Here is a 19854-nt window from a genome sequence, read left to right as displayed (position 1 = left end):
CGCTTCCTCTAGCTCTCCCTCACCGTCTACCACCTCCTTCCCCTTAGTCAAGTTCGAGAAGGTGATCAGGCGGCTCTGCTTCTTGATTTCTACTTTCTTGTGGCCCGTACCCATTGACCTCACCATGCTTAATCGCGCACACAAAATAAAGTGTTTGAAGGATCTTCAGATTCTTCACGTCGTCTGAACGAGCGTTGTTCATCGAACGTAAAGAAATTGAACTCGTTTCTCGCTCGTCGTCTTTCTAGGGCCACATGGCTTCCCAACAGCCTCGTGTTTCTTTTTGTTTATTTTGACCATGGCTGCTCATATATAAAGTTAAAAAATTCCATTGGGCCCAAAGGAATCCGTGATCATGGGCCGGTTTTTGACTCTAAGCCCGGTGACAATTACTAGAAGTACCCTATATGGTAGGCGACAGTTGGTGTCAGTGAGGGCCATTTCCGTCAAACTAAGTTACAACGGCTATTTTCGAATCACGTAGCCGTTGGACCCATCCATATCCAGATGGCAGATCTTCATAATTTACTTTCCCAGAAGCACCAACGAAGGAACAAACCACCCTAGTTTTCTAGCGCATATAAAGCCTTCATCGGTATACCCAGTAATCTTCAATTAACTCATTCTCTGCAAGCAACACTAGCTTTTCCAACGCTCTTACATCACCAGCAAAGCTTCATCGCCAATCTCTCTCGCTCTCGCTCTCGCTCTGGCTCTGGCTCTCGCTCGCTCTCTCTCTCTCTCTCTCTGTGATTTTTATTTTTCAGTATATATTTTTGTTATCTATAATCTCACTTTGCGTTTCGCAGGCTAGGTTCTTGTTTTTATTTTTTATTTCTTCTCCTCCTCCTCTCTCTCTCTCTCTCTCTCTCTCTCTCTCTCTCTCTCTCTATATATATATATATATATATCTAGCGTTATGGATGCAGGATCTGTGGGTTCCTCTTACAAGTGCTCGTCTCGGTGCCCCCTTCAAGAACAATTCCTTCAGAGAAAGAATAATCGTGAAAATGTAAGAATCCCTAATTTTTTTATCTGTCAGTAGTTTTTTGAGGTTTTGGATTTGCTTTTCTCCTCAAAATCCTTTTGTTATTTTATTTTCCGTGATACGTTATGATGGGTATCTGTTAATATTTTACTCCATGCCCTTCTAAGAAAACGAAGGAAAAAAGAAAGAAAGAAAACAAATTCTGGGTTTTATTCTATCTTCAAAACAAATTGGAAACGAACTCATCATGCAAGAACAGTGAAATAGCACAAAATTTAAAAACTTGATCAAGACAGTTGTGTCTGTGATCATCTTTAGTTTTCAATCTAGTTTTTGTTGTTCTGATATAAAGTTTTTGTGTTCTTGACAGTTGGATAGGTTCATTCCCAATCGCGCAGCTATGGACTTCGATTACGCCCATTACATGCTCACCGAGGCGAGGAAAGGCAAAGAGAACCCGGCTGTGAGCTCTCCCTCCAGAGACGCCTACCGGAAGAAACTTGCGGAGACCTTCAACATGAACCGAACTCGGATCTTGGCTTTCAAGAACAAGCCCCCAACAACAATCGACCCGATACCACAGGAGTTGCTTTCGTCGTACAATCCTCAGACCAAAATTACCAAGCCCCGGCGACACATTCGTCAGGTATAATTCCTTAGAATCTGTCACAGTCTTGAGTTTCTCAGAGAAAAGCAATTAATATTTCTTAAAAATAGTGTTTGAAATAATTGGTCCGTCTGAACCTTGATATTTGGGCATTTTAAGACACGGGTTGGTACATGCGCTTTTGCAGTTTTTAAAAGCCATGGTCTGCGTTTTTGGTGTCTCTTGTCTATGTACTAGTGATATTTATTCTGCGTTTTTCTTTTTAAGTAGTTTTGTGTACTAATTTTTACAGTCTGATTTGACAGAGTTGCGAGAGGACATTGGATGCTCCTGATATTGTGGATGATTTCTACTTAAATTTACTAGACTGGGGTAGCAGCAACGTCCTCGCCATTGCTCTCGAAAACACAGTGTACCTCTGGGATGCCTCAAATGGCTCTACCTCAGAACTCGTTTCAATTGACGACGAAAGTGGTCCCGTTACGAGCGTCAGTTGGGCTCCTGATGGCCGGCACATCGCCATTGGCTTAAACAATTCCCATGTCCAGCTTTGGGATTCTACTGCTAATAAACAGGTCCTCAACTATATATCTACCTTAAAAAACTTTCTGATTGTTCTTTGTTCTAAATTCAAATATGTAGTTGCTGATGATTTATTTGATTTTGTCAATGCAGTTGAGGACATTGAGAGGCGGTCACAGGCAAAGAGTCGGTTCACTGGCCTGGAACAATCACATCCTAACAACAGGAGGAATGGATGGTAAAATAATCAACAATGATGTGAGGGTGAGATCCCACATCGTTGAGACCTACAGGGGACACCAACAGGAGGTCTGTGGATTAAAATGGTCTGCCTCGGGCCAGCAATTGGCGAGTGGAGGAAACGACAATCTTCTCTATGTATGGGACAGATCTGTGGCCTCTTCCAATGCACCAACACAGTGGCTTCACAGGCTTGAGGAGCACTCAGCTGCTGTCAAGGCCCTGGCTTGGTGTCCATTCCAGGGTAATTTGCTAGCCTCTGGCGGTGGTGGGGGTGACCATTCGATTAAGTTCTGGAACACCCACACAGGCGCGTGCTTGAACTCGGTTAGCACAGGTTCGCAGGTTTGTGCTCTGCTATGGAACAAGAATGAGCGTGAATTGCTTAGCTCTCATGGCTTTTCCCAGAATCAGCTCATTCTTTGGAAATATCCTTCAATGGTGAAGATGGCGGAGCTCACTGGACATACCTCCAGAGTTCTTTATATGGCACAGGTACCAAGTTCATGAAATCAGGAACAATATCACCTTTTAGCTAGTTTATACGAGCAGGTTAATGGGTGTGTTCTGTTTTTAGATTGTTACTAACTTTGTTGTTATGTATATTTTCAGAGCCCGGATGGGTGCGCAGTGGCATCTGCAGCAGGAGACGAAACACTGAGATTTTGGAATGTGTTTGGGACCCCAGAAGTGGCTAAACCTGCACCTAAGGCGACAAACCCAGAGCCATTTGCTAACGTGAACCGTATCCGTTGAACATCCTTATAAGGTGGTAATGGATTGTTGAGCTTTATCATGTGAAGAAGGTGAAAGAACTTAATTTACATTGATACAGTGTTTTTTGGTTTGATGTATAGATTATAGAGTAAAGTTTTGGACTGGGATTCGGTCTTAATCATAACTTGATTGCTATCTATCTCAGATACTTGTTTTTATACAACTTTTTAAGGATAAATGAGATTGATTGATCAATGGACCAAAAACTTTTTCTTCAACTTTATCATCTACCAACAACGCTGATTGGGCAATGTTTATTTATATTTTGCGCCTTTTTGTGTTGCTTCATGTTTATTTATATTTGGATTAACATTACTTGTTATGAGAAATAAACATCTAAAAATATGTTGTGAAATTCTTGCTAAGTTTATCCTCCAAATATAGCTGATTTTCCAAGTAAAATTGGTCCGCATTCAGAATCCATAACCTGATTCATAATATATATATATATATATATATATATATATAATATATTACTAGCAGTAGGTAACGTCCGAGCGACGTTTGCCCCTTTTTTTTATTTTTATTTTTTATCTAGTGATTGAAGAAGTGTTTTTTAATAATTTTGTAAATTTTTTATTTTTTTTTAAATATTTATGATGATTAAAAAAATACATGACAAAAGGAAAATAAAAATAAAAAAATGAAATACACATTCAAGACATATTTTTAGGCTACTTCTTCATTAGTTGTAGCAGTTCTTTTTAGTTAATTAAGAATATTATCATATTTAAATTATGTTAAAACTCTAATTATTTATATTGTTATACTTTTTAAAAAATATTTAACAAAATTTCATCATTTATTTAATATTCAGTAAAACTTTATCTTTTATTTAATGATGAGAAATTAGTATTTTATAAATTGAAGTTAATTTTAAGTGTATGATATAATTTTTAAAATTTAATTATCTATTTTATGTTAGTTTAAATTAATATTTAAATTTCTACCGTTTGATTAAATCTGAAAATTAAAGATGAAGGGTTGGAATTTAAAACTCAAAAACCAATATTTTTTTCTACTATTCATAATTACTGTTTATAAACAGTAGCAAACCGCAAAAAACCATGTGTGAAAAAAAAAAAAAAAAAACTTTTGTTACTATTCATTTCATTACTGTTCATCTATGAACAGTAAATATTAAATACTGTTCATAATTAATGTTTATAAACAGTAGTAAACGGCAAAAAACCAAGCGAAAAATTTTTTTTTGTTACTATTCATTACTGTTCATCTATGAACAGTAAATTTATAGCCACTTTTAAGTATAGGCCGTGATATACAACCCCCCCTTCGAATCTTAAACTATATCAACTACCAATCCATCAAAACGTCAGTTTTAGAAGATCAGAAAAAACCTTTTAATCATGAAAAATTATATTCAACATCCTTACACACCATACACTATTCAAATCTTAAACTATCAACAACTACCAATCCATCAAAACCTCACCATTTGAATCTTAAACTATCAACAACTACCAATCCATCGAAATCTCACTTTTAGAAGATGAGATTATGATGAAAAATTCTATTCATCATTCCTACATAATACACCACATTTTTTTTCTTTTACCAAAACGCGTGTGATATATGATTTCAATTAATTTAAAAAGAATAAAATCAAAAAATATTTAAAAAAAAAATGTGACATGTGATTTATCAACAATGGTAATGATAAAAACTACTATATTGTGATTTCTTAAAGTATCAGAAAACGAATATAGAAAATTGTACATCGAAAATTGAGAAATAAAAAACTATCTCATCTGAGTTGTACGACAAGTCTTCAATGGAATTTTTTATTTTATTTTTACGTTTTCAACCTTCATTTACATTTTAAATATAGTAAAAGTTGTTTGTAAGTACAAAACTGACATAAGCAATGTAATAAATAGTACAAAATTGATATAAACAGTAAAAGGTTATATGTAAAGTACACTTTTCTTTTTTATCCATCCCATTTTGAGATCATTCTTCTTTTTTGTTCACATCTCTTCTCTTTTGCTGAATCACAATTTTAATTTTTGGTTGAAATATAGAGTAATTTTGATTAAAAAAATAAAAATAAATATATTTATGGTATATTTTTAATTAATTAAATATATATTAGTTTTTATTAATATATTCATAACTATTACTCAATTAATATAACAATTACTCAATAATTAATAAATAAATTTTAATCATTGGTGGGATTCACACATTTATCAAATTTTAAAAGGTAAAAATTATCTCATCTCATTATCCAAACATATTTTTTTATAAATTATCTCATCTCATCTTAATTAAAAAATCTTACTACTATTTAAAATATATAATCTTATCTTATCTTATTTGAACTATATAACTAAATCATACCTAAGATGTATACTTTAACTAACAATTACTCCAAAACAATTCAAAGAAACGATAACATTTTGATAGCTTACTTATCTATCTTTTATGAATAGGTGAATAATAATAAGATAATTTGTAAATAATAATGAGATAATTTAAGTTGAGTATTTTTTAAATTTTATAAAAAGTGAGAGAAAAAGTTAAATAAAAATATTATAAAATTAAAATATTATAAGAATATAATTTTATAATATTATTTAAATTTTAAAAATGGTGAGAAAAAAAATATTATAAAATTAAAATATTAAAGAATATAATTTTTTATTTAAAAATAAGAAAAAGTTGTAATAATGTTTAAATGTGATAGGATCGCCGAAACCCTTCCTTTTATTTTTTATTTTTTATCTCTTCTTCGTTCTGCAGCCTACAACCTGGCATCGCCGAAACCCTGGCCATTTTCTTGCACTTTCCCTCCTTTGCTCTCGTCTCTGAAGCACCTCTGAAACCCCAGCGCCCTTCCCCCTTTCATATTTATTTTCTCTTTCGAGATTCTCTGTTGATTTTCTTTTTTGCATTTTGCTTCCCCGTATCTCTATAAGGTAAATCTTTCTCGTCCACGATTCACGAATAGATTTTTTGTATTTCTGCCTTTTTATGTTTTATTCTTCGTATCTTGGACTCTTTGTATGGTTTTGTTTGATGAGAAATTCCATTTATTGCTCTCTCTCTCTCTCTCTCTCTCTCTCTCTCTCTGTTTGTCTGACTATTTTGTATTCGTATTTTTTTTTGTTCTATTGCTTTGTCAATGAAGAAATGAGCTTGCTCATATAATTTTAAATGTGACCTCGTAAGCAAAGCGAAGAATTTTTCATACAATCTCTACCTTTGACCAAGAACCTCTGAAGGGGGAAAGGGACGACAACCGCAAGTAAGAAGCTGCGCGAGGAGACATATATAAATGTTTTAAAATTAGCGTTCTTTAGTGGAGTTAGTGAACCATTTTGACCACACAAGTATCATTTATTTTTCAATCTAGAAAGCTAGGCTGAACCCTAAACCATGTAAGTTTGTAGAGTATTCTATCTTTGGCGTGCAACTATGCTGGAGATACAAAAGGTTCCCACTTGATTGGTTGTGCAACTTGAGTTTTAGTTTGGAATAAAAAATGATGGAGAAGCTCATTTAATCGTTGATCAGGATTTTGTTTACTAAATTGTTTACATAGAAATAACTGGTGTGAGAAGAGTATTTGCGTGGAAAAATTGTAGAGCTCGTATTTTTCATGAGAATGGAAACGGGATTGTTTTTATTTTTAATATTACACTTTAGGCTGGCTATGCTACAGTTCTCATTTTCGTCAACCGTGGTCATAGCTACTTTTTGTGATAGTGTGGAAGAGAGATTGTTCCTAAATGAGGAAGAGGATTGGACAATGTTGAATGGATTGAAGAAAGAGTGGTATGAATAGGTGTGCAACTGCAATCACACATGCTACACATCCTCATATGACAGCGTGCTCTCAGATTTTTTTATTCACGCAGCTTTCTTAGTAAGAAAGAAATGGTGTAGTGGGGGTTTTTAGGTTGAAATCCTTATAATCAAATGGAGTATTGTAGCAGTTCTGAGTGCAAAATCTCCTGTATAAAACTTAAATTGTAATTCCTGTCACTGTTACTCACTTCATTTGACTCATCCCATTTTTCAGTCGAGCTTTATCTTAACTGTACCTTATGATTAAGTGGATGGAGAGGAATGCTCAATCTGGTTCCCATATCACGAGTCACGACGATATTTTGTGGAAAGGGTCTTGTTTCCTTGACATTCTGCAGTATTTTGCTCTCTGATTTTTTTCCCGCTCAAAATAATTCTTTTTTGGTCCATTTTTTTCCTGCATCTGCTTGTTGGTATGTTTTCATTATTGATATCATTGCTAGTCATCATCTCGTTATATTCACTATTTGTGTGCTTTGCATAATGTATAATAACAAGCAGATTCTCTACTGATGGTGGGAAAAAAGCAAAGACATCTTGTGGCAAACCCTAGAAACAAGAATATTACTCCAAGTGCCCACCTTAACTCGTCAAAATCTAGTGATGATCTGGATGTGCAGGGAGAAGATAGTTGGGTGATTGTGAAAAAACAGAGGGTCACCATTTTGGTGCCTCCTCTACCTGCTGCAAAAAATTTGAAGACTCGAAACCTGGGACCAAGTCAGCTGGAAGCCAGACCCCAAAAAACAAGTAACCAAATACAACCTCCAATTGATATATGTCCTAGAATATTGTCTGTTGATGAAGAAGGAAAGTCCATGTCACTGGCTCCTGAAAAGAGTATTCAGTTTGTGAGAAATGCTCCTTCTCAAGATCTGCCAACATTAACTAAGCCACCAAGTGAAGATTTAAGAATGGAAGCAGAAAATACAAATCAAGTTGGCACCTCAAAAACTTGTGAAAGATTTGGGGTGTCTGACACCTCAAAAGCTATCAAGCGGCCTAGGCTATTACATTGCCCCAGTGGCTTGATTGATGGGGGAATGCTGCTAAGTCAAAAGCTGAGGGCATCAAATCTTGAGATAAAACTTAAAAGAGCTGGGGGGTTGAGCAGGTGGTTGGCATCGCTTGGACTGGATCAGTTTGTGAGGATTTTCCAGAGGAAGAGTGTTAATAAATTTCAGTTGGTAAATTTAACAATGAAGAAGCTCAAAGATATGGGTGCAAATGCAGTGGGGCCTAGGAGGAAACTGATACATGCCATTGACTGTGTTTGTCAGTCCTACTGTTTTGAGGCCATCTGAATGTTCATTGGATCTTGAAGCAATTGGAAGATAGGAGGAAAGACACTGTCAAATGCAGCAGCCTAATTATATTGGTCAAGGACATGCCTGAACAATTGGATATTTCATGACAACTACTTGGGAAGAGAGAATATGAAACAAACTTTGCTGCTAGTAGAAGAGGCGGTGACATTGGCACCAGAAAGCATCTGCTGCCCTCCTGGCAACAAAGGAAGCTGCAAAACTTCCAACTTCAGAACATCGTCATCCAAGAAGGTGACATATTGCTGGGTAACATCTGCTATCAAGAATGAGAGAGAGCTTATGATAGAATGCAAACTTCATCAATCGTAGATGATGTTATCCATTCCTTAAGGTCATTCAAGCAATGGCACGTATAGAAAATTTATTGGTTACACAACCGATGTGCGCACTTGGTGCTGCACTAGGCCATGCCTAATCTCATGACTTGCATTCCCCTTGATATTTTTCCCCTTTCCCGCCATGAACTGTAACACATTATTTATTCTATTAGTGATATGCTCAAAACGAGTTGTTATTGCTTAATGAATTTGGGTCTGAGAAAATATGGTTTCAAATGCACCTTCAACTATGTGAATTTTATTCCCCTACACTTCTAGAGACCTCCGTAAGCTTTAGTTCGTTAAAAATACATTTGTCGGTATGAATATATCGTCTTTTAGATGGGATCGTTTAAGAAACATTGAATCTATCATCAAAACTACTACTGTAGCCTGAAATTATTTCTAGGATTTGTTCGAATTCTCCCCAATTTGTCAAGGACACAGCTCCTGAAATTATATCCTAATTTGCAGTGGCTCTTCTGCGAAAGATTTCATGTAATACAACAAGAGACAATTCAATTTAGAATTCTGCTATATACAGATATTTTTGCGTATTCTTTACATATTTTATTGATGTGATTGGTTAAATTAATTATTTTATATTAAAAAATAACGCAATTAATTATATTAGTGAAATGTATAAAAATACCCAAAAGTAAATCAGTCAATCACATCATTGTATTAAAAATTTGAAACACGCCGTTTGAAGAAACAATACCAGTCTATGCAAATCTCCAAGTCGTGTTGGCTTATGATCCTTCCCCACCCTTTCGTGGGACCTTCAATTTTGGTCACACCGGAGTGCTTTGAGAACCAACCCATGTTGATTTCAAGAAAATTATAACAAGGGAAAGAAACTCGGCTACCTTGTTTTCCAAACACATACTGATAAAATTGAACCTTGTTTTGCCACCACCTATACAAAATGAGTGATGCTAGTGTACTGTTCAGTTTTGACCGCTTGACGTGGCCGTTAGTATAAATTCTATATTTTATTTTTTGTTCTTTTTCTAAAAAATACATCAATACACTTATTAGACAGGAACAGTTCCAAGTTTCAACGGGTCAAACCGTAGTTGTTGGGACGATTGTGTTGGGACTGCCTTTCGCTTTGAGAACTGCCGGTCGAGTTTCTTGTAGTTTACTTTGCTGTGCTCTCCAGCTACTAATGCTTGCTCCTCGCCTCTTGTCAGTTCACGCATCGCATCGACTTTTTCCGTTCTTTCTTTCTTACTTTCACGTCTGTCCCCAGATGCAGGTTTCGGAAAATAGTTTCTTGTTTTTTTTGTTTTTTCTTTTCAGACCCTTATATTCAAGGACGCTCTGATTTTAGCTAGCTATAGCCTATCATGATCATAGTAATCTTGTTCCACATTTGAACCTTGTTTGTACCAAGTTCCTGCTATCATGCATCTTGAGTACACCTAAAACGTCAATTCAAACAAGCCTAACGCTATGTTTAATTTGTCTTCAGATAGGCATAGCAGCTAGCATTGGTGCGTAGCTGGTTAGGCTTACACATTATCACTGTCTTTCATGTAGTCGGTGAAGGCATAAAGTCAGGTGCCAACCTGGTATGGGACTTGACACCACTAATATCAGAGCATGGGCAGGATGGGTTACAGCCGAGACCATAGAAGTTTAAGACGACCCACTAACAAGATGCCATATATCAAACAGTTTAGCTAATCAGTCACTAATCTAAGATACCATATAGAGCATTGGGATTGGACTTTCAAAATCTCTTTAAACCATGCCGTCTGCCTATCAGTTTCCCCTTGAAAAGCATCTTAACATGATAGTATTATTTGATGTAATGCATCTTTTTCACCCGAGAGACATGGATGCTTGAGAGCTAATGCTCTCTCCACTCAGTCACTCACCCTGACATGAAAGATCCACTCTTCTTTTAGGCCTTTGGCGTAGATTACAAAGTGCAAGTGAAAGTGAAAGGGAAAAGGAGACATTGATGCTCATTCTTTTTTCACAAAAGACAGATGAATGAGGACCCAGGAAAAGGCAAGGGATTTCATGTCTCTTGCAGTCTTTCTCGGACAAAACCGTGACTACTCCTTTTAGTGTGGATTTATAGCCACAAAATGTGTCTATTCATGGTACCTCTTAGATATATGTCCCTGAAAATAGAGTTTACTGTTGGGGAGGGGCAACACTTGCTCGAAAAGACATGGAAATTGCATGGTTTTTTGCTGCTTTTCCCCCTACTCCGATCCGTGAGAAACAATAGTAATACTACTCATTCCACCGCCCACATATACCAGTTTTTTTCTTTCTGGGCAGATCATACTCCTATATCAATCTGCTAAAACAAATTATAGATCAGTTTTTTTTTTTTTGAAAGAAAATTATAGATCAGTTTAAACAACGTATTGTACCAATCCCAGATCGATCCATGATCTTTTTCCCAAGAGTTTTAATGCACAAACTTAACTCTAATTGAATCCATCTGGAATCCACAACCCCTGTTCTTAGTATTGGAGTGTCCTTTTACAGTTGGTTTCCACAAGAATGACAACGACATTATTAAACCTAAATCTGGCGTGAAAAAAGTTGATGTTGAGGATTAAGAGGTTTTCCCGCATTGTGTTTTTAATGGCTGTTGGGCTATTCCCTCAAATCACATCAAGAAAATATGACGAAGAAATTAAGAGGTTATAAAAATTCCGCCTGTTGTATCCTTGGAACATGACGAAGGACCTGTCACTTCATTTGGACTTCGAAATGCTGGTCGTTTAATCAAATTTACGTTATTTCGAATACTCTTTTTGTATAAACTCTCGTATGTGTTAAGATATATAATTTAAATAATTAAATTTACTTCTTTTCACGTTGCAATTACCCTTGTGATTGTAACTATATATACAAGAGCATGAATAGTGAGTATTCGCATTGAATCAGTTCTTTTGTTTCGTTGTATTTAACGTTACGAAGGCAGTGGATATGAACAATGAACATAAGCTTCATTCCCTAAGACTTCGGTGCCGTTTGGATAATAAGTTGAGATGAAAGTTGAATAAAATATTATTAAAATATTATTTTTATTTAAAAAAGTTGAATTATTCATTATATTTTGTGTAAAAATTTAAAAAAATTATAACGATGAGATGAGATAGAACAATATTTCTCGTGTCTAAACGGGCCTAGCTTCACATTCGATTGAAATTGTCACCTTCAACCATCAAATCTTGTACTAGTAAACTTCGCCACTAAATTAAACTTTGCTCATCTTCATAAAAATACATAGTTTCTCTTCTAAAAACGACTTTTCCAATAGCTGAATGCATTCAATAATTATCTGATCAACGAGTATGACAATGAGTTATATAGAGCAACGCCTTCCCCCAAAAATATTAAACCCCTTTCCCCTCGAAAAAAAGATATCCTGATTAAAAATTTTAAGGAACTTTTCATAACTTGATCATTATAAGGTCACCCCATGCATGTTTATTGCTTTCATTAATGCAAGAATAACCCTAGGTTTGTATCCAAAGTAGACATATATACTTTGATTGCCGCGTAAAACTAAAGTTGCGGGAAAAAAACAAAAGAGCATCTTCGAGCAATCAAAAGATTGAGATTCTTTAAGTCACAACTTTTATTTATTTATTTTAAACAATAGTTAAGTTTCGTCCAACTACTTATTAATTTCGTTAGTTATATTCTCCAATATATATACATTACCACCAAGGTGATAATCCAGTTGACAAAGGTTGGGAGATCATTCTTTCCTTTCTTGTTTGAGATCACAAGTTTGAAATGGCTAGTCTTAATAAAACTTGTGAATCAAAATTTTGGGAGCTTTTACATGTTAGCACCTAGGTGGTGGGGTTTCGGTGACGGATTACTTCACTTGAGATCAATAACTATGGCTCAAACTAAACATATAGCAACCAGTGAGTGCCCTTATGGTCATGCCTAGAGGGAGAAGCCACACTGATAGCTACTCCCACTCTTTTTAATTATATATTATATATATATTCGTTTGAGTTTTGATACTTCTTACATGCCATTTTTTTTTTAATTTTTTAAAAAATTTTTTTTTTGGTTTTGTTGTTCTTAAACTTATTAATTCTTTTACTTATCATCTATATATTACACATGATAAAAAAAAAAAAATTAAAAAAAATATGTTGTGTTATGTATGAAAATAATGAATATAATTTTTCTAATAAGATATTTGCAAAGAAACCGGATGGCCCATCCCATCCACTTGAAGAGGCAGAGGGCCACTTTCGCATGCTTCCCAGTCTCGCGTCAAAAACAAAACGCATGCTTCGCTTCTTTTTATTTTATTTTATTATTATAATTTTTTTTAACTTTTTTATAAAATATAATAAATAATTTAATTTTTAAAATTTTAAAATTTAAAATAATAATAATATTAAAAAATAATATTTTATTCTATTTTTTACTTTACTTTTAATTTATTTTTTCTCATCTCAATTCACTATTTTAAATATGCCTTATTGTTTTCTTGGCTAAACGCATGCTTTATATCGGAATATTGTACACCCATTGTCCAATGGAACCCTGAAAAAAAAGCGAAAAAAAGGAAAGGAGACTGTTTCAGGTAAAAGCAGCAAAACCTCATGACTTTGGAATCCAAAAGAGTTCTCAGGTGGCCTTTCCGATCCTCACATCACTCTCGAGTCTCGATCACAGATGCTCACCAACGACAAAAGGTAAAACACATACGTACGTATGTATAACGCTTGACAACGTTAAAAAATTAATACAGAAACAACAACAACAAAAGCAATTCCCACCGAGAAACTCTGCTGACTGGAAAGCCCCATAGAAACCAGTACTAACTCCTCTCATGTAACGCCAGCTCTAAACCCTAAACTCTCTCTAAACTCGGTCTCTCTTTCTGGAAATGGCTGAAGCCGTTTTCTGCAAGCCCAGTACCATCTTCACGTCGAAACCATTTCCCTTATGCACCTTCCTGCTCCTCCTCGTCCTCTGCATTCTCGGCTTCTATACTCTACTATACCCAAGCACTACACCATCGTCATCAAAATCCCAAAATGCTCTCCGCTTCCGCCAGATTTTTCTCTCCTCTGCCAACAACAACACCCTCGCCTCCTACCTCCGAGCCCTCACGCAGCACCCTCACCTCGCCGGAACCAAAGCTTCCGTCGACACCACCCATTACGTCCTCTCCCACTTCAAGGACCTCGGACTCGAAACTCGCACCGCCCAATACCGGGCCCTCCTCTCCTATCCTGCGCACTCCTCCCTTTCCGCGCATTTTATCAACGGCACTGTCCTTCGTCTGCCCTTGACGGAGTTCACCCAGGTGACACCGGACGTTGTACCACCCTACCATGCGTACTCGCCTTCCGGGTCGGTGTACTCTAAGGTAGTGTTCGTTAATCACGGTACGGACGAGGACTATCGTGCGCTGGTGGCCTTGGGGGTGAACGCTAGCGGGTGTGTGGTGATTGCGAGGAAGGGTGATTTGCCCAGAGGGATTGTGGTCCAAAAGGCTGAGGCGCATGGGGCGGTGGCTATGCTACTGTACGCCGAGGGGGACAAGTTTAAGAAGGGTTTTGAGAGAGGGACCGTGATGAGGGGCGTGGGGGACCCACTGAGCCCCGGGTGGGCAGGGGTTGATGGTGGCGAGAGCTTGGAGATGGAGGAGACTGAGGTTTTGAGAAGATTTCCTAAAATTCCGTCCATGCCCTTGTCCGCCGAGGCTGCCGGAGTCATCTTAGGCTCTCTTGGGGGCGCGACGTTTCCTCCGGAGTGGCGCATCGGGGTCGGGCACGTCGGCCCAGGCCCCACAATTTTGAACTTCAGTTACCAGGTTGGTGCTATATATGATTTGCTTAGCGTACGTCACTATAAAGACATTCATAAAGCAGAAAACCGAGTAAGAAATCTACCCTGTGACGGCGAAATAAAATGCAAATTGAAGTCAAAGACTCAAATGTCGTAGGAAAAGTGTTTTGTGCTGGAATAAAACAGTGTTTGACTTTTTGTGCTTTCTTTCTTTTATTTCTGACTAGTGATTCGAGTAAAGTTTGCTCAAAATTTTTGGATGTGGCCGTGGTGGGTACGATTGAATTGTGACGTGGTTAATTTGGTCGTGGATTCCGTACTTTTGAGATTGGTTAGAAAGTTCTGTACATGTTGTTGGGATTTTGGAAAGCTGGTCTTTTTTGTAGTCTTTATTTACAGAGCCAACTCATTTTTTGGTCAAATATCGAGGTAGGTGGCAGTGTTGTTTCAGTTAAAAATTTTGTAAGTGTTTCGGTTTGGCTGTTTATTTCAATCTTGGATTCAGCCACAACATAATTCGTGACGCATGATTTTAAACCATGACTTCTCGTGGACTGGCTGGGGAATGCCATTTCAGGAAAGCGTTCCAAACTAGAGGCAGTTTTGTCTTGGCTTGGTGCATGCATGGATGTATGCCTGCGTGGTATATTTTAGGAGGTATCTGCCTATCTATAGTCCTTTTTGGAAAGCAACAAAGCCAAAAATCTTTTGGAGCATCATCAAAAAGAGAATTTGAGAGAGCAAAAATGTAATTTAGTCTGAATCCCCTAAAAACCATTGAAACTCGCAATTACATATCTTGATCTAGTGAAATGATATCTGGTCCTGTTAGAGAGAAGAGCATCCTCGGCTTTGCTTTTATAAGCTTAAATGTGTTCTGTGTTTAATACTTATGTTGATTCTTATCCTTATAGTTTTGCCTTTTTTTTTTATCCTCGGACTTCACTTCAGATTCTATTCCTTTACCAATTTTTTCCTTGCTCTTTCCCAACTTCTCTTTCGTTTCTTTTATGCAAACTTTCTTGTCACATTTTTAGGGGGAGGAAAGGGTAGTCAGTATCCACAATGTTTTTGCTGTTATAAGGGGGCTGGAAGAGCCTGACCGCTATGTGCTGCTTGGCAATCATAGAGATGCATGGACATATGGTGCTGTCGACCCCAACAGCGGAACTGCAGCCCTGCTTGACATTGCTCGTCGATATGCTCTTATGATGGGTTTGGGTTGGCAGCCTCGAAGGACAATAATTCTCTGCAGTTGGGATGCAGAAGAGTTTGGGATGGTAGGTAATGTTCCATTTCCATTGGTACCCTAGGTGTGGAGTTGGGGGGGCGGGATTAGAATTTATCTCGTTGTTGTCACGAATTTTGGCTTTGCAAAGTGATTGAGAATAATTGTGTCTGACAAGACATCCTGTGTATGGTGTATCTAAATTAGGTGTCTGATAATGTCTTATTTCTTATGCACGTAGTTTCTCGCCGAGGCAGACGCCATAACGAATGAGAGTTCTACTTTATTAGCAGATTTAAATATATAGAAAATATGTCCATTATCTGCCTTCCCTTGCAGCTTTAGGTCTCCTTAAACTGCTGTAATTGTCCTTTTAATTGGAGTTCCATATTTTGAGGACACACACACTTGACACTTCCACCATTTATGAGAGAGATTAACCTTATTGTGACTGTGGCACCCATCCTACGACAGGCTGGAAATTGTAATCATTTAAGACACACACACAGAGCGCTCACTCGTGAGAGAGAGATTTGGCTATTAACTTTATGGTAACTACCATCCCCATTCTAATTGTCTTTCTGCCTATTGTCGCTCAAAGATTGTGATCATTTAAAAATACAAAGATGGAAGGACGGAAGCGACTCTTGTTAGTCTGCCTATGCATCTAGTTTATTGCCGTCTGCCTTGAAGAAACTTCTTTTAGCCATTAAACTTATATTCGACAGATTTTGGTGTAATGGACTTTCTAAATTTAGTTCACATATTCATTTGTTCTTCCAGATAGGATCCACTGAGTGGGTTGAAGAAAACCTCCTAAATCTTGGCTCCAAAGCTGTTGCCTACCTCAATGTTGATTGTGCTGTTCAAGGTCCAGGCTTCTTTGTTGGAGCAACGCCCCAGCTAGACAATCTCATTCGTGAGGTCACAAAGAAGGTGGAGTCTGGACAAAGGAAAATAAAACAATTATTTCACAATCATCTCTTCGGATGTGACTTGGTCTCGATGCTCGAGTATTAGCAATGTGACTCAACTCTTAATTAATATGCAAACTAATTTTTTTTAGGTCAAGGATCCTGATTCAGGGGGTGCGACGGTGTATGAGAGGTGGGGTGCCACAAATATGGGCACAACTGTAAGTTTACCTAATATGTAGATTTTCTATACTAACTTTGAAACATGTCTAGCCCGGGGGCAGTCCCGAGTCATTTTCATCATCATTCATAAATTCTTTGTGCTGTAGATACAAAGGCTTAGTAGAGTTGATTCTGATTTTGCTCCATTCCTGCAACATGCGGGGGTTCCTTCTGTTGACATATACTATGGCAGAGGTAATCTCTCATGATGTACATCACAGGTTTTAAGATGGAGAAAATGGACCTTTAAGAAATATTGCATATGAAATCAAGTCTTATTAGGTGTGAAGAAGGTATACTCGTGTATGTTTGTGAGCAATTCTATGAAATTCCATATTTTCCACTAGCGGGAGAGAATGGGTTCTTAACTTTATTGAATTTGATTATTCCCATTTGAGGTATAAATAATTTCATCATCTCCTTTACAGTTTGGTAAAGTTTGGTAAAGTAATGAATCTTCATTCTTATTCAGATTTCCCTGTGTTTTTTTTTTTTTTTTTGGGGCTAATTCATTGTTGGAAAATTCGTTATCATTCAGATTTTCCTGTATACCACACTGCTTTTGACTCCTATAACTGGATGACAAAGTACGGAGATCCAACGTTTCAGCGGCATGTGGCTGGTTAGCTTTCTTCTTCTCTAGCATAGTAGGGTTTGTGGATTTTTACTTACATTTTGTCAATGAAATATTATGCCTCTTCAAGGTAAATTGTTTCTGTTTTGCGTTGCTTCAGTTGCAGGAATTTGGGGAATTGTAGCCCTTCACCTGGCTGATGATTCAATTCTACCATTCAATTACCTCTCTTATGCTGAACAGTTGCAGGTGCTCATGTAATCTTATTTTGGCTTTCTTAGGAATTTTTCTTTTTTTTGTATATCTGGCGTGTTTTGGGAAATATTGACTAATTAAGTTGTAGATGAAATTACTTGGAAACAAGGATAAAAAAAAAAAAAAACAAGATGTTAGTAGGATTAAGTCTATGATTTGTTGTGTTGAGAAATTTCCATTTAGTTGAGGTCAAATTGTAAATCATAGTTTCATCTCAGGTAACGGCGACGGGTAACCTGGCCAGTTGATGCAATCGTAACTTAATGTTTTGCATGGCCTGCCTTGAGACTAATTGTGAAACTTTGGGTGTCAAACCAAACACAGCTCCCAGACAGTTCCGTTCTCTTAAGAGCACATGCATATTTACACTTGGATACTAATTAAAGAACATCAAATTTGGTCACAAAGAAAAACAAGAAAAAGAGTTCCACCATGTATCTGTGCTACGGTTTTTTGGTAGTGTAGCATTTTTTTCTTAGTACTTGGTTTTCATGGTGAAAATAAATAAATCCATGTTTGAAAAAAGCCTGATGAACTTTGAAGGAGGATGGAGTAGCAGGGCTTGATGCCATCAACAAAGCTTTTTTAGTTCATCACCAGTAATTGAAATCCTAGAAAACTTTAGAAATATCTTTAGTTTTTTTGTACGGACTAAATATTGAACTTGTAATTTCTTCTTATGGGCAGGGGTATACAGATGTCTTGCGCAACCTGTTGGATGGTAGTGTATCTATTCATCCTTTGGTAGCATCAATTGAAGAACTTACCTTTGCAGCTAAAGCAGCTCAGTATGAGGCAAAGGTAAATCAATAATTATTTTTTTGGGCATTTGAAATATTGGTGAAACTAACTATAAATCTCCTTTGCAAAATCTCCCTCTTGCTTGGTTTTCTGGTTTTTATTTTTTACTTTTTGTTTCCTGCTTGTATTTAAAGAAAAGAAAAAACTAATTGAAAGGCATTTCGTGTTTTGACGAGCCAGATACTGAGAGAGCAAGAATCAAGTGATGATTCTGTAGTGTTGCAAAAGCGAGCATTGAATGATCGGCTGATGCTTGCTGAAAGAGGGTTCTTGGATTCAGATGGGCTTCAAGGAAGGCAGTGGTTTAAGCATCTTGTAAGTGATTTTCTTTTCCTTTTACTCATTGGAGCTGATTCATTGTACCGGTAACTCTGTGGTAGACCAGAAAACCCGTTAGCTTCTGTTTCACAACTACTCCTGAAGAGAACTTCCCACTCAGATCTTTATTTTGGATTCACTTTACCTTTATGGTTATTATTTTCTTAATTTTATTTTTATTTTTGGAGTAGATTTACGGGCCTCCCAGTGACTATGAAAGCAAGCTGGTTTTCTTCCCTGGAGTAGCAGATGCCATTTCTGGATCTGCAAGAATGAGTAGAAAAGAAAGGCAAGCAGCAATTCAGCATGAGATTTGGAGGGCTGCCAGAGCAATACAAAGAGCTACCAGAGCCATTAAAGGGGAACTTACCTGAAAGGAAAAAAAAAGAAAAGAAAAAGTGATAGGAAAACTCTCACAGATGGAGAAGAAAGGGAAATCGAAATGTCTTGACTTGTATTTTATATGAGTGGGAATCTCTTGTTTGCCGGTTTATCCTTTATGTGTGTAGTCTTATCAGTTGCAATTAAAGTATGTGAAAATGGACAATTGTTTTATGCCCTATTGTATATAATAATTACACGGATTTATTATATGGTTAAAGGGGCTTGAAGCACGCATCCTTTGCGTTTTCCATGAATTCAAATGGTTCTCTTTGTGTTGAGCTCTGGTTAAAGCCTGTTGTGCATCCTCTCGTAATCGTTAGGTACTCCCTGTCCTAATAATATGACTATATGCGTTGGGGTTGCAATACTACTTTCATCTATATTCTAGGATTCCTTAATAGGGGGCAGAAATATGCAGATGCTCTGCTCAGAGTAGATGAAATAATAATTGAAACCACATCGTTATTTTTCTCGACTCTATAATGCTTTTTTAGGCTGTCCTTGAAACCAGACACCGTGGCAGTTCCTGAATTTCTTTTTCTTCTCTGGCAAAAATGTCTGGTTTGTTTATTATTTTTTCTTTGTGAGCAAGAATGCCTGGTTTATTTAGTTTGAAATTATAGGGTCTATCTGGCTTGAAGGTATGGCACGCAATCCTGGTCCCGGACTTTCTACAAAGACCTGTTTATGTAGAGAGATAGAGATCGGTTTTTTCTTTTCGTACTCATTTTGGTTCCCTTCCC

The 19854-nt window shown here is 36.9% G+C and overlaps 3 protein-coding genes across 5 annotated transcripts; all 3 read left to right on the top strand.

Moving 5' to 3' along the window:
• Positions 1-386: 386 nt before the first annotated feature.
• On the top strand, positions 387-8819 carry LOC109013491 (cell division cycle 20.2, cofactor of APC complex-like). 2 transcript variants are annotated; one of them, XR_004801338.1, is made up of 6 exons: positions 387-1012; positions 1359-1634; positions 1901-2170; positions 2271-2852; positions 2970-3163; positions 7467-8819. XR_004801338.1 is itself a non-coding variant. In XM_018995594.2 (5 exons), the coding sequence occupies exons 1-5, from the start codon at positions 920-922 to the stop codon at positions 3111-3113; spliced, it is 1365 nt and encodes a 454-aa protein (XP_018851139.2). In that variant the 5' UTR covers positions 387-919; the 3' UTR covers positions 3114-3352. The 2 variants fall into 2 exon arrangements, 1 of the variants encoding a protein (XP_018851139.2); XM_018995594.2 differs by lacking the exon at positions 7467-8819 and having other exon boundaries at positions 2970-3352.
• On the top strand, positions 7478-8269 carry LOC109013489. Its single transcript, XM_035689299.1, has one exon. It carries the CDS (start codon positions 7478-7480, stop codon positions 8267-8269), a length of 792 nt encoding a protein of 263 aa, XP_035545192.1.
• A 4443-nt stretch (positions 8820-13262) lies between the features above and the next one.
• LOC109013488 (probable glutamate carboxypeptidase AMP1) lies at positions 13263-19365 on the top strand. Of its 2 annotated transcripts, XM_018995592.2 has the most exons (10): positions 13269-14440; positions 15453-15695; positions 16427-16579; positions 16710-16778; positions 16887-16974; positions 17318-17401; positions 17514-17602; positions 18296-18409; positions 18590-18724; positions 18919-19365. In XM_018995592.2, the coding sequence occupies exons 1-10, from the start codon at positions 13508-13510 to the stop codon at positions 19099-19101; spliced, it is 2091 nt and encodes a 696-aa protein (XP_018851137.2). In that variant the 5' UTR covers positions 13269-13507; the 3' UTR covers positions 19102-19365. The 2 variants fall into 2 exon arrangements, with proteins under 2 accessions (XP_035545307.1, XP_018851137.2); XM_035689414.1 differs by lacking the exon at positions 15453-15695 and having other exon boundaries at positions 13263-14440.
• The last annotated feature ends 489 nt before the right edge of the window (positions 19366-19854 follow it).

Source organism: Juglans regia, chromosome 4 (assembly GCF_001411555.2).
Source record: "Juglans regia cultivar Chandler chromosome 4, Walnut 2.0, whole genome shotgun sequence".
Classification (NCBI taxonomy): Eukaryota; Viridiplantae; Streptophyta; class Magnoliopsida; order Fagales; family Juglandaceae; genus Juglans; species Juglans regia.
This window is presented reverse-complemented; position numbering and strand designations above follow the sequence as displayed.

Bases quoted from the DNA above. Each gene is read 5' to 3' on its own strand.
- LOC109013491 (XM_018995594.2), top strand. From the start codon at position 920: ATGGATGCAGGATCTGTGGGTTCCTCTTACAAGTGCTCGTCTCGGTGC. The intron at 1,013-1,358 runs GTAAGAATCCCT...TGTTCTTGACAG, and splicing joins GAAAGAATAATCGTGAAAAT to TTGGATAGGTTCATTCCCAA. The intron at 2,171-2,270 runs GTCCTCAACTAT...TTGTCAATGCAG, and splicing joins ATTCTACTGCTAATAAACAG to TTGAGGACATTGAGAGGCGG.
- LOC109013489 (XM_035689299.1), top strand. From the start codon at position 7,478: ATGGTGGGAAAAAAGCAAAGACATCTTGTGGCAAACCCTAGAAACAAG.
- LOC109013488 (XM_018995592.2), top strand. From the start codon at position 13,508: ATGGCTGAAGCCGTTTTCTGCAAGCCCAGTACCATCTTCACGTCGAAA. The intron at 14,441-15,452 runs GTTGGTGCTATA...TCACATTTTTAG, and splicing joins TTTTGAACTTCAGTTACCAG to GGGGAGGAAAGGGTAGTCAG. The intron at 18,410-18,589 runs GTAAATCAATAA...TTGACGAGCCAG, and splicing joins CAGCTCAGTATGAGGCAAAG to ATACTGAGAGAGCAAGAATC.